Source organism: Suillus plorans (assembly GCF_016647745.1).
Source record: "Suillus plorans strain S12 chromosome Unknown HD556scaffold_1, whole genome shotgun sequence".
In the NCBI taxonomy this organism is placed as follows: domain Eukaryota; kingdom Fungi; phylum Basidiomycota; class Agaricomycetes; order Boletales; family Suillaceae; genus Suillus; species Suillus plorans.
This window is the reverse complement of record NW_024537385.1, coordinates 1,774,809-1,788,101: the sequence shown is the minus strand read 5'-3', so window position 1 is coordinate 1,788,101 and position 13,293 is coordinate 1,774,809. Positions and strand designations below refer to the sequence as shown.

The 13,293-nt window shown below is 47.6% G+C and overlaps 3 protein-coding genes across 3 annotated transcripts; 1 reads left to right on the top strand and 2 right to left on the bottom strand.

Annotated features, from left to right (window-relative positions):
* Positions 1–2,951: 2,951 nt before the first annotated feature.
* On the bottom strand, positions 2,952–4,716 carry HD556DRAFT_1428420 (uncharacterized protein; the record flags this gene model as incomplete). The annotated part of the gene is made up of 8 exons (XM_041304707.1): positions 2,952–3,341; positions 3,413–3,581; positions 3,639–3,705; positions 3,733–3,891; positions 3,950–4,221; positions 4,278–4,454; positions 4,514–4,628; positions 4,686–4,716. 8 exons carry the CDS (start codon positions 4,714–4,716, stop codon positions 2,952–2,954), a joined length of 1,380 nt encoding a protein of 459 aa, XP_041167982.1.
* A 4,625-nt stretch (positions 4,717–9,341) lies between these two features.
* HD556DRAFT_1302646 (uncharacterized protein) lies at positions 9,342–11,042 on the bottom strand (the record flags this gene model as incomplete). The annotated part of the gene is made up of 9 exons (XM_041299520.1): positions 9,342–9,437; positions 9,489–9,639; positions 9,689–9,717; positions 10,082–10,154; positions 10,332–10,457; positions 10,559–10,629; positions 10,739–10,820; positions 10,869–10,894; positions 10,962–11,042. The coding sequence occupies 9 exons, from the start codon at positions 11,040–11,042 to the stop codon at positions 9,342–9,344; spliced, it is 735 nt and encodes a 244-aa protein (XP_041167981.1).
* Positions 11,043–11,815: 773 nt separating this feature from the next.
* On the top strand, positions 11,816–13,291 carry HD556DRAFT_1319394 (uncharacterized protein). Its single transcript, XM_041301285.1, has 2 exons — positions 11,816–11,931; positions 11,994–13,291. The coding sequence occupies exons 1-2, from the start codon at positions 11,908–11,910 to the stop codon at positions 13,230–13,232; spliced, it is 1,263 nt and encodes a 420-aa protein (XP_041167980.1). The 5' UTR covers positions 11,816–11,907; the 3' UTR covers positions 13,233–13,291.
* The last annotated feature ends 2 nt before the right edge of the window (positions 13,292–13,293 follow it).

Sequence of the window (13,293 nt, the reverse complement as noted above, 5' to 3'; positions counted from 1 at the left end):
ATGATGCTGCACGAAGCATCTTGCTATGGTGTTGGTGGTGGAATTGATGGTTGGCTGTATAGCTGTCATATCCCGCATTCCGGACCAACATCCGACGACGTTCCCATGCCTCATCCGGACCTCCAAACCTCCTGTCCATGTCTCCAGACCCAATCCTCTATCCGTCCGGATCCCTGTACTCCTGCATCTAATATCCAGACGCCAGATCTGATATCCACATCTCTGGATCTCCGGATCCGACCTATCTGTCATGTCCGAACCCAAACCTTAAATCAGCGCCCATCCCCTTATGGTAATCACCTGTCTCCGGACTTCCGAACATCCGGACCCGACCCACGTCTATCTTCCTTGCGTTCCGGACCCAGACCTATCGCGCATTCATCTCCGGACATCCGGATCCGACCCGCGTCTATCTTCCGTGCCTTATCCCTTTGTATGTTCCTTCTTGAGTTAGACTTCCTCATTTTCCGTACCTCATTTCATCTCCGAGTTCATTTCCTATGATCCGTCTTATTTTCTAATACATTTCCACATGCTCATACATAGCCTTACCCCTCTGCTTACTGATCTGCACAGACTTGCCTCTAGTATATAAACCCCAGTAGATACTCCTGTATTTCCTCAGTCTGAATATCATACACATATTAGTCCTCGCACTAGTCTTCACACTAAGTCCTCGTAACAGTTCTATTCCTCCAAACTTAGTAATCATCCATCTCAGGCCTAGGGAGAAATTCCCTAGGCCGGAGCTCCGCTCCTCTGCTCCTCTGCTCCTCTGCTCCTCCGACCCTCCAATCCACCATTCCTCCAATCCTCCAAGTTTCCGGAAGTTCCTCCGGAACTTTCCCGCGGTCCTCCGGACCTATTCTGCTTCGGACTTTGTCCTTGCAGCCTTTCCTCTGTTTCCTTCTACTCAGGACTTGTCCTGAGTAGCCATTACACATATCCCCGTCAGGACGAAACTCCATCGTAATTTCCGGAAGTTCCTCCGGAACTTTCCCGCACTCATCCGGAAGTTTCTCGCACTCGTCCGGAAAGTCCTTCCGAAGTTTCCCACGCTCCTCCGGAAGTCCTTCGGACTTCACTGGACTTTCTCCGGACTTCATTCTGAAGTTAAGGGCACATACTCGGGTAAGGGGCGCAGCGCACGAGCTGAAGCCAAGCCCCTTGGAATCAGTCCTACCCTTTGTGCATGGTCTTAACAATAGCCATTTGAATGCCCTAGTGAGTTATCTTGGTACACGTCAGACATGCAACAATCAATTTGGAGTCATAAGTACACTTACAGGACGAAACCGGAGCAGGAGGTGGAAGCATTTGTCCTGGATTGCCGAGCATTTGTGGTGACTCAGAACTGAAGCACTGGCTTGGGAACAATCGTTCTGCAATCATCATGTCAGTGCAGATTTAACAAACAGAGACTATCAATGCTACTCACCGCCCCGTTGTGCTGCTGATGTAGCTTTAACAAGGGCCTCCCTCGATGCTCCCATACTTGTAAAATCTGAGATAAATGGTGAAGCTGATAAGGGCTGCCAATACTAGGAAGCGAAGTTGAAATTCTTACCTATGCCTGAGTGCTGGTTATTACCCATACCATGCACAGCATTGTTTTGCGCCAGCTCCGCAGCTTTGCGATCAATATAATGTTTTGCACAGGGAGGACAGCATGCTCGACCTGAACCGTTGTAGGACACGAGCTGGCGCTGGGCTCGTATCGAGCTATTTTACAGTGCACGTCAAATACCCGTCACATGCTAATCACTTTCCAATGTTATCCGACGCTAACCTGCCAACCCGACGTTTAGGCCGCATCGGACCCGATGTTTTCCCGCGCACTTGTCCTATCTGTGTCCCGTCCTGTCTTGCTAGCCCCACTAGGTGTGTAGTTCATTATTTCGCACATTACTCACGTCGTAGCCAGCGCTATTACATGTTTTCCCATAGTCCGCAGCGCCTCATGTTTATTTACATGTACTTCGGATCCGAAATACTCCGCCGCTACTTTCGCCTACGGGTTCCGCATTTCTACGTACTTACATATATATTGGACTGACCTCGAGCATTATTCATTATCCAAGTAGAGGGGAGCAGTTCCCCGACGCTTAGTGGTCAAACCCGATATTTCGTAGTTCTTAGTTGATATTACGAATATCATCGCTCTTTCATTATCCGTATCAGTCATTGTTATCATTGCGCACACCGCTCACTCTTCCGACGCTCGCTATAGCATTACTATTAGTTTCCGAAAGACCCGAACCCGAACCCGATAACCCGAAACCCCGAAAACATCGGACCCGACGCTTTTGCATCGGACATCGTAATTATACCTTCGGACATTGTTTCCCGCGCTCGGACTATTGACCCCACATCACTCACTTACCCCCAAGACTATTCGCAGACCGCAGACCCCTGGGTCGAACGCACTTGTCAGGCAAGTATAGCAGACTAGGCAGTGCAAAGACCACAACACAAATATATCAGTTTGGAGCCGTCTTCGTATAGTTCCTCTCAGTATAGTTGTTTCTACACCGTCCTTGCCACGAATATATTCAAAAGTCACTGACACATCAAATTGGACATTACAATGTTGACACAACCTTGGACCATATTCGTTGACTGGGGTGAAGTCCATGTTAAGACTTCGGAGCAGCAGAAAAGACTTTGGAGCAGTGGAAAAGACTTTGGAGCAGCAGAGCCTTGGACTCGGTGATGATGGAACATCATTTTTCTGGCTCTATATACTGCCAGTTGGCACTTGCAGATCAGCCAATGAATTGAAGGATTGCAATGTTCCATCGAAGTGCACATCAAATCATTGGACCCAGAGTCAATCATCAATCACAGCGTTCAAAGTCATGGTGAAAAGTCCTTCATGACACAAATAGTATTTGCAACCGCTGGCTATGATAGTTTATACACATATAGTCATAGTAACATACAAAATTATATCAAGGTTCATCGTCTGTCCAGTCAAACTCATAGAAATCAGACGACGCATCATCTGACTGCTCCTCCTCAGCATCTGAGTTATTCTCGCCACCAGGGCCGTTGCCTTCGACAAATGGTGGCAAATCTACAATAGGCAAGTCCTCGCTCCCGAGCATCTTATCACCATCACAAGGAAGTGGAGGTTGCGCAGCGAGAAGCTCGCAAATCTGTTCCTCCTCCTCGATCAAACGGAAACACATCAGTAGATCAGCATAGATGTTCCAGACGTGTGCCCAGCTCCGCCATGAAAGCAGAAGCCTGCTGAGAAAAGTCGTGCGGTACCAAACAAAAGACAGGATGGTCAGGGACAGCATATGTCTGTCATACAGCATCAAGCATAGTGCGGTCAACTTTCACCTAGTAGAAGGATGATGTCTTTGAGTATTACAAATTGATGAGATCCACAATAGCCAATACTCACCGAGAAGTCACAAGACTCAAAATCTTCGGCGTGATAGAAGATGTCGTTTGGACGGCCATGTGGGAGGATCTTGTGAATATTGTGACGAGGTTTGACATTATTAGACTTTTCAGCAAAGAGGTCAAGTTCATGCTGTAGCCACGGAATGAAGACATAATGAAAAACAAGCCTTTCAGATGTGTTCAGCACTCAGCGAGAAGAGAAGTAGTCAATGGGGTACTGCTACCTTTCCAAGGCATCATCGGGATTATAGATTCCATTATTAATACCATAATCAAGAATATCTTCAAATCCTGGGGTCCAGTGTCATCGGAGCTGACTCCAAAATATCTTGGGCTTGATGTTGCGATGTTGACCCTTGAATTTGTGCTGCAACGTATGGGCCAGTGTTGGATCTTGCATGTGACAAAGTAAGGTATGACCATTGGCAATGCTGTTGTTTTCGCTTCCAGGGTCGCTCTGCGTTACAAGGGGCATAGCTAGAGAAACCAGGTCACAGTTTACAAGTCATATATACAGTGAGAGGGCCATGCTCACCGCCAAGAGTTTCTACAGTATCACAATACCACCCACAAATAAGGCGGGGGTTACGGTTTGTCCACCAAATCTTGAGCCAGAGTACACGTCCTGAAAACGGCTCGATTGCAATGTGAAGATATAGCTGAAAGCGTCGCCACTTGTCATGCTGATTGAATACCCAAATATCGTTGACACCCGCTGTCCAGTATATACTTCTCTTCAGGCGCCGACTCTTGCGAGCTTGAATATCTTCCGGATGATAAAGATTCATGTAGCGAAGAATTAACTTTCTGTTGGCAAAACCTCCACATCATAATGCAGAAATATGACCAAAAAGACTGTGCACCTCGAAACAATGATCTTCTCTTCATGTATGAGAGTCTGTCTCATGTCATGCGAACCTTGCTTTGGGAAGCGTGCTCGTACACGCTCAATAGCCGGACCTATGCTTGTAATGGTGTGGGCTTGTCCACGCGCAGATTTCAGTCCCCACTGAGAGCACCGCTTTTTCAGGAGGTCAATCCTATAAACGGAGAAGATATGTAAGGTGTGCTTTTGACTGGAAGAAAATAAACAACTCACGAAACATTATATGCATCAGTATCATAATACCTACGAAGCCGAGTTACAATCTCGGGGTTATTGTACCCTTTTGCAACAAAATCCTCAATTATCAGTCTGATGAGAGCATCAGGAGCTGTTGAATGAGATATATCAGTTTCACATGAAGTACTAGCACATATGTGCTACTCACGAGCAGGAACTCGACCATTGTGTCCAAACATATTCGGCATCTGTCTGAAGCGTGAAAGCAACTTGAATATGATAAGAGAAGAGTTTTATCCACCTTTTGAAAGCACGCGAGACTCTGTCCGAGGGTTTGAATGAGTCCTCGGCCAAGACCAGTGTCCCTTTGGCAGGCAATGCACTCACCTCAACTCCATAGTATGTTCCGTGAACAACGCACCACGGATGCATCAATGAGGATCCACTGGCAGCCCAGTTAAGGAAGTGCAATCAGTCGATCGGGACTACAGTTGCGGTACATTTGTGCGTCACTCGACTGTGACAGATTGCAATTAATACTCTGGATATACAACAATATGAACAGCGGACTATGAAAAATGTATGCGGCATGATGACAAATCGAACCGTCACCAAAGATCCACCATATTCGTCAGGGTATATGCATTATTTTGAATCGTCAACAATACTTACTACTCTGCAATCTTGGAAGCTACTTCTACTTCTCTAATGGATCTGTTGGGGCTCATAGATATTAAGTTCCCCATGATCATGAGGAAGGAATGGACATGCACACATAGCTCACCCATGCAGCAGTTGGTTCAGGAAACACGCTTCTGACTCCTGACCCCCAAAAACGGGCGAAATATGCCATTAGACTTCCGCCTGTGAATGCTGGCCGAGGCTGGTCCAGGATACATGCTGGAATTCCGCAACGATTGGTTGTTAGCGCTGAGGTGACGAGTACCGCTGTAGAGACTCATGCCTCTCATGGTGTGATATGGCACTTTTCACTAGGGAGTTCATTGCACGAACTTGCAGCACCATTCTGTGTGCTATCTGCAGCTATCCCTATATGAGGCGCAGCTTTCCCGCGCACCATTCCCGCGCTTTACGATGTATACGCGCGCGCGCTTTCCCGCGCTTGGTCGCCCTATAGCACCAGCCTTCTGGAAGCATCCATCCACTGTCCACCAAGCTCTCTAGTGCGTGTATTTCCATTTCCCTTATTTACATATCATTCCACCTTTATTTATATCATGGACCCTTACTTACATACATATATCTTTACATACCTTACTCGGTAGTGATTCGGCTCTGCATGACAGCGCTTAGGCGCGCCATATAAGCACCAGCATTACATACTGAAAGGAACTTTCGAACTTTGAACTCTACCTCACACTTACCACCCACATACTACCTAGGAGGACATAGTAGAAATCTATTCTTTGACACCTCGCGCTCGTATCTCTTGTCTAGTATCTAATCACCACTTAAGCAAACTCACTCTTACTCTCACTTGTTTCCACTCACGCGCGCGCGCGCTTCCCGCGCCTCGCGCGTACCTTCGCTTTCCCGCGCCTCGCGCGCACCTGCGCGCTTTCTCGCGCTTCGCGTCAGCCAACCAGTAGCGCCTTCGGCGCGCACTACTAGATCCTTGCTGCACTCGCTAGTGGTGCCGAAGTTCGGTTCGGTCGGGTTCATTGCCCTATATCTGCGAACCCCGAACTCGACCATTGGTCAGGTTCAGGCCAGATGGCTGAACCTAGGACTGGACCCCTTCGAACGCATTCGCAAGAGTTCGGTTCGGGTTCAGGACGCGTTCGAACCCTCGAACCGTTGCTTCAATTTGCAAAAAAAAACAATGTGTACAGTGTCAATAGCTACTAGGACCCTTCCTTCACAATGCGGTTATCATACGGAGCGACAAACTCAGCCTGGGCTGTCGCAGAGATATGCCCTTGACGGTATGCACTCTTGAGCAATTGAAGAGCCTCGAATGTTGTTGGTTGCAAGCTGCCGCGACGTGCGGTCCCAGTAATGCCGCCGCTTGAAAACGCTCGCTCGGACGCAACAGCCGAGCCCTGAATGGCCAGGTAGTCCTTCGCGATGCGGGAGACAGTCGGGTATTGCACAGAATGGTGCTTGAAAGTTTGTTAGTATGCAAGCAACACGAATAAAACAATGAGACATACCCCCCACCAGGCCACTACATTGTCAACATCCTCAAGCGGTGCGTCCAGATAGTCCTCGAGTTCTTGACGAGGCCTTCGCGTGGCTGTATCATTCACAATACGTGATTTCACAGAGTTGCGCATCCAGTTATGGCCATACGAGCCTTGGCGAGCAAGTGAGGGAGGTGCAGTAACAGACGGCCCTACAGGAGTCTGCGAGGAAGTACTAGTGTTATCATACATATTGAACTATGTAATATTACGTTTGGGTGCAGGGGCACCTTGAGGAGGTCCTGCAGCTGACCGTTTGGCCGGGACACTGCTAGCAGTCTCCCGGATCTTCTTCGTAGGTTTGGTGGCTCGACCCGAACGGCGTATGAAAGAGTTAAGAGTGCCGTTGTGCGCAGGGGGGGGAGGGAGAGGGGGAGGGGGTATTGGGGAGTCATCATCAGCGTCGTTGTACCAAACTATCTCAGTGGCATCTTTCAGTGAGCCGTCAGCGCGACGTGCGGACGACATGGTTGCCGAACTTGTGCAACACATTAGTGTATTTTAACTAAATTCAAAACCGTTGCGCACCTTAAAACGCCGAGACGTGAACATTCCGCATCATAAAACACCGAAGTTCGAACCAGTGGCAAGATTGCCAACTCAGAGGTGCCAAAGCATGGCAGAAAATAATTATGGTGAATCGCAAGCACGGACAGTACATTCTGCGATAAATGACATGAGAAGTTAGCAACTAGTAGCAACCAATTGTGATGGACAACAAACTAGTTGTAAACTTACCAGCACGTTAGTGAGTCGCATTGCTGAAGACGCCGAGAAGAGAGAAGAACACGGGAGAAGGCAGAAGACAGTAAAGATGGGCAAGCACGATACTTGAATAGAATGCCTCACCCAAAACGTGAGGCTTCGCCGAAGTAGCACAGCGTTAGGTTCGAACCGGTCTAGACGCGTCTGGACCGGTTCACGTGGACTAGGATAATGCCGAACCTAGAACCTATCAGGGGGTTCGGTCCAGGAGAAATAACGGACCCGTGACTGAACCATCGGTCCAGTCCACAAAGGTTCGGGTTCGAACCTTGGTTCGGGACTGGACTGCGGCAGCACTAGCACTCGCTTCCCCTTTAGGGTCGAACGCACTTGTCGTCTCAAGTATAGCAGACTAGGCAACGCGCGACCTTACAACATTTACAGATACAGTCAGGAGCTTCATTAGTTCCTCTCAATATTGTTGTTTCTACACCGCATAAGTTGATATTTGATCACCAGAAGTGAGCGCAAGTAAGCGATGATTGATTTTCCAGGAGTGGAGATGTATCATATTGGATAGTGCCAGTAGGTGCCAGTGCAGGAGTTACTGTTGACTCAAATAAAGCTTGTAGTGGCTGGTACAAAGATTCGGAATTGTTTTAAAAGACTTGCTCCAGGTTTATACACCGTATGAAAGTACATAGTAGGCCTCGTCTTCCGAAATCAGACCTTGCATGATGGCAAGAAGACAGCCGCAAGCCAGGTGGAAGCATTAGAACCTTGCGTCTCTAGAAAGGGTGCCGATACGGCAGCATTATTGTAACGGCGCCAGCGGCCCTCGAATGCCCTCGAATACAAACTTGTCTTTGTTCAGCTCAGTGGTTTCCTGCCATCACAAAAATTGCTTAACTAAGATGTTACCCGATTGAGACTGTTGTGCGCCACAGCGCTTGACAAGTCACTGTCAGGTCATGTCGGCGACATCCCGACCTGATATAGATACCTCATAATGACGTGCGTCTGCGATGTGTCTGTATCTACATGATATATGCAATACATTGTCGACGAGATCTACGCACGCTCGATTTTCTCTAAGTCCTTTGTTTGGTACCCTTTGCCACTTTGCCACTTTTGCGCGAACATTGGGGTTGGGCTTGCGGCCGCCGCTTGCCCCCAACAAGTTGAACTCGAGCAACTCTTCAACCGGTACTTACCCACTGCTCTTCCCACCACCACCACCACCACCACCACCACCCTTGCGGCTATTGGTCATAGTATTTCTGTTCAAGGTAACACTTAGTAGCTCAGTCCACCCCTTCTCATACAGTGTACTTACTATCTCTAGACTCTCCACATAGCGTATCCGCATTCATTAGGTGAGTATATGCGCACTACTTCCATTCCAACGCCTCACTGTGGCCTCAGTGATGTCTTACCCTCATGGCAAATGGGCTTCCATCCCTTCCCTAACTTTCAAGTTCGCTGCATCGACCCTCTATCCGCAATCCCAGCCCACACCGTCGAACCGATACTCATATTTTCGACAGTCTATGGTATGACACGGCAGGGGTCGCAGTAGGTCTTGGCTATGGCACGAGCAAATATGTTTCAGAAAGGGTAAGTCACAAGCTACTTTGGGGGGTGTGGATTCTACAAATACTGTTTCCATCAAGGTTCTCGTCAACAACAAGTTACCGGCATCATCATTCAGAATCAGACAAGTATCAGGAGGACCCCCGCGAGGAGCTCGGTCCACGACAAACTGGCTACCAATCATTGTTAAATAAAGTGTAAGTCTAGGCGCACTTCCGGAAGCTAAAGAAGTAAGTCCATCACTACCAAGGGTATCTATTTGTCACATGTGTGTTTCAGTTCATGTCTTAGATCCCTCCCCACGCCGTATCAAATGCTATCCTTGATGTAGCTTTTGCGGAAGAAGCTCCCATCGCAGTATCTCAATAGCTGGCCAGAATGTTTCGACGCTGATGGTGCTGTAGCCATGTCTCACTCAGTGGGTGTGTGACCTCATATTTTGGCCTGCTGACCCAATGCTGATGGTATTGCGGCCATGTCTCACTCTCAGTAGGTGTGTGTGAACTTACTGTCCCAGTCTCGACTCCTCCGGCTGTCCCACCTCCCTCAGTGCCAGTTCCAACCTCTTCATCCACTGCGCCTCGTCGTTCCTCTTGCGCACGCATCCCCACACCAGCAGGGCAGTCATATGCGGATGAGCTTGCAGCTTCAAAGGCCCGCCTGATGGCTCTCCGTCACAACCGAGCAGACCGTGCCGCTGAGAACTCACTTCGTGAGGGGGTGGTTGCAGTTGAAAACCTAGAGGGACTTCCAGAGGATATCACTGACATCGAGCCGAACACTGACATGTCGGAGGTCATGGCGAATGCGTGCATTGAGGAGCACGCGCATGTTGCTATTCGAAGCACGAAACCTTTCCTCATGTACGTCAAAGGCCGAATCGCTCACCGCTTCGGGATCAAGAACTTGGGGCCTATCATGAAGTTTCTTGGCATTCAGTTCGAACGCTCTCATTCCACCCGCCAACTTTGGATGCATGGTCTGCTCTCTGTTGACTTGTTGGTCTAGTACTCATATCTTCGATTGCAGGACTCGTTTTCACTCAGTTCCCGCGCTTTCATGTTTTTGCGCGTTCGTCATGGACTCATACCTCGCGACTCACATTCTCGTCGTCTTCCTGATGCATGCTTTTTAGGGACTCTACACTACATCGACTCGCGTTTTCATACATTACACTGTATTTTATGTTCTTGTTGCATCGTATAGATACAAAATACAATGGATTACATGGATATATCTGAATGATTTACTATGTCTGAATTATCTACACGGTGAACAATGTCACAAGCTGAAGTACGACGTAGATGCACATGTTGATCGAAGTTAACATTCCCTAGGATGACAAGACATACCTGGGCCGGCAGCTGATATACCTGGCAGCCCTGATACCGTAGGCATGACCATACATGGCCTTGTCTGAGTTGAGCAATTTTTGTGATGGCATGTCCTCTTGTGCCGCTAGTAACCCTCGACGAAAGCTGGTTGGCGCTTGATTTTGTTCTCAGCGACGTCAGCGTCTGGTCCGAAATCGTCTTTGGCCGAGATGTAGCTGTTAAGTACGACCGACCACCATGCCTACAAAGACACCATGTTTACTCGGTGCGATATACCGGCAGCTGCAGTGTTCTGGTACTGGCCTATAGCAAGCAGCTGTGCCATCTTTCAAATTGCTCAATTTCCAATATGTCTATCAGGAGCTCCATTCTGATGCGGCCGGGTCCACCACCTGCGTGGCCTTTCTATTGACAAGGCTACGAACGTTTACCAGCACAAGGTCGTCCCATCGTCCTCGCTCTCGTAAAGTGATTCGAGGCAGAATCATGGCGGAATGAATGAGGGGCCTATACATATCAATATGAATTCTAGGTCAAGCACATGTACCTGAGTACCTCGATGTAGCTCGCTTAACTTCGAACTAAGCACATGAGGAATCAAAGTCAAACTATCAGGCAAAAGATACGATTAACGATGAACGTACTCACACACCGGCGGTTTTGGAGTTTCGCACTATGCAAGATTTGTTTTGAAATGTTAATGATAAAGTTGGCATTTTTACTATACATTTTGACACAGTAAAAATGGAAAAATTGGATGAGTGGGGGCGAAATTCTACATTTTATGAATCATTTTGACATTGTAAAAGAAAGACATTTAACCGACAGCAAGATCTGAAGAAAAATGATCGAACATTTTGATTCAAATTTTACATGGGGTGAGATTTGAGGAAAATTTGAATAAAACACATTTTACCTGTTGGAAAGGAATTTTACCCCGATATAAGATTTGAATCAAAATGTTCGATCATTTTTCTTCAGATCTTGCTGTCGGTTAAATGTCTTTCTTTTACAATGTCAAAATGACTCATAAAATGTAGAATTTCGCCCAAGATTTATCCACTCATCCAATTTTTTCATTTTTACTGTGTCAAAATGTATAGTAAGAATGCTAACTTTATCATTAACATTTCAAAACAAATCTTGCATAGTGCAAAACTCCAAAACCGCCGGTGTGTCAAGAGAGGAAGGATTAATGTCGTTGGTACAGTTACCATTTATCGTGGGAGTCGGGAGTAATACTAATCCACTCAGTTTCCAAGTTCGAACTTCCAACGCAACGTCATGCATCATTATGGTCCGGGTCTTTGTTGCTTATTCTCCATGTGTTGTGTTGTCTAAAACATAGAACATTAAAGATCGGCAAGGATGGCTTTGTGCATTTCACCGTCTAAGATCTTTGTCCCCCTCGAACATACTTAAGTCAACCTTTTCTCTCCACTCGGCTCTAGCAAACAGCATGCAGAAAGTCCAGAAGATGACAGCAAACTGGGGAGTCGACGTCCCAGATGCACCACGAAATATAGTGAGTGATCAATTCCGCAAATTACCAGTACTGGTGTCATGACAATCGTCAATCGTTTCGTTTTAGCTGATGCATTCACGAGTGGTCATACCAGTCTGTTTATTCATTCTCTATTTCAGATGTATCAGAACTGATGCCATATTGATGATGATAAGATCCCAGGCCTTGGTACCCCGTATTGCAGGTCACGAAAGTTTAGTCGCTCTGCCCTGGAGCTCAAAGACCAGGATATCAATGCCATTATTACTGAACGACATCAAGAGTTGGACGTGGTCTCGCACGAGACCTTGGACCTCGCGCATCCTGTCATGGATAAAACAAAAGACCTTGGCCAGCAGCTTGCGAAAAAGCAGGACAAAATCATTGAGTCGGCGAACCTGGACAAGGGACTTCGATCGGCTCTCGAGCGCTCTCCAACTAAAGTTTTGTCCAAGATTTTTGACTACTATCTTATGGACAGCGATCATCTGAGCCGCAGATCAAACCCGTCTCCCATGCAGTTAGCTAGAGTATGCCGCCGATGGAGGGACGTTACTGAGGGCATGGCCAACTTGTGGTGCAAACTCTCTTTTGACGTCGACGATGACCGCACCGAGTGGAAGCGGTCAGTTTTCTACTATGATTCATGGCTCAAGCGATCACAAGATTATCCACTCTCGTTACAACTCCGCCCTGGATACGCCGAAGGTGGGACGGCCAAATTACGACAGCTTGTTCAACCTTACATGAGCCGAGTCTCATCTCTTGATATCGTATTCTGGGACGACGTTGAACCAGAACATTTGCTAGAAGACCTCCCTGCAGGACTCCAGGAGCTTACCGTATGCTTTGGCGACTGGTTCGATGCTTCAGCCATTGCACAATCTCTCTCGCAGCTACCATCCACTGTGCATAGTCTCAAGATCATAGACCGGATATTTGGCCCGGACTGTTTACATTCTCTCGATCCTGCATGGACCCACCTAACACACGTCGAGATCGCCATTCGTCCGCGAAATGTGTTCCATTTCCTCTTTCTATGTCCCAACCTCTCCTCGTGCGAGCTTATCTTAAGTCAACCAGTGTCCATGGATACTCGTGTTCAGTGCATGAGGTTTACGCATGCGAATCTTCGATCCTTGTGCATTATTTGTCCCGGGCGCGTCGAATCTAACCCACTCCCTATACTGTTCAAAGCACTCACACTCCCTAAGTTGCGCACCCTCGAAATTCGCTATGGATTGTTGTCGTCCCCTCATGAAGAGTTGCTGACGTTTCTAAAACGGTCGAAATGTCCCCTGGAGATCCTGATTTTCGACGCTGTAGTGGTACCACCGCCGGAGCAGCAGGGCGATTTTATTGCCATCATTCCTACCCTTAAAATAGAATGTAGGCTCGATATCGATACCAACTAAACTCTGTACTATGAGGCATCATTTTGCTCCGCACATGTGATCACGTGATTATTTCTCATCC

Excerpts from the sequence above, each read along its gene's own strand:
- HD556DRAFT_1319394 (XM_041301285.1), top strand. The coding sequence starts at position 11,908 with ATGCATTCACGAGTGGTCATACCA. Across the intron at positions 11,932-11,993 it reads ATTCACGAGTGGTCATACCA|ATCCCAGGCCTTGGTACCCC; the intron begins GTCTGTTTATTC and ends GATGATGATAAG.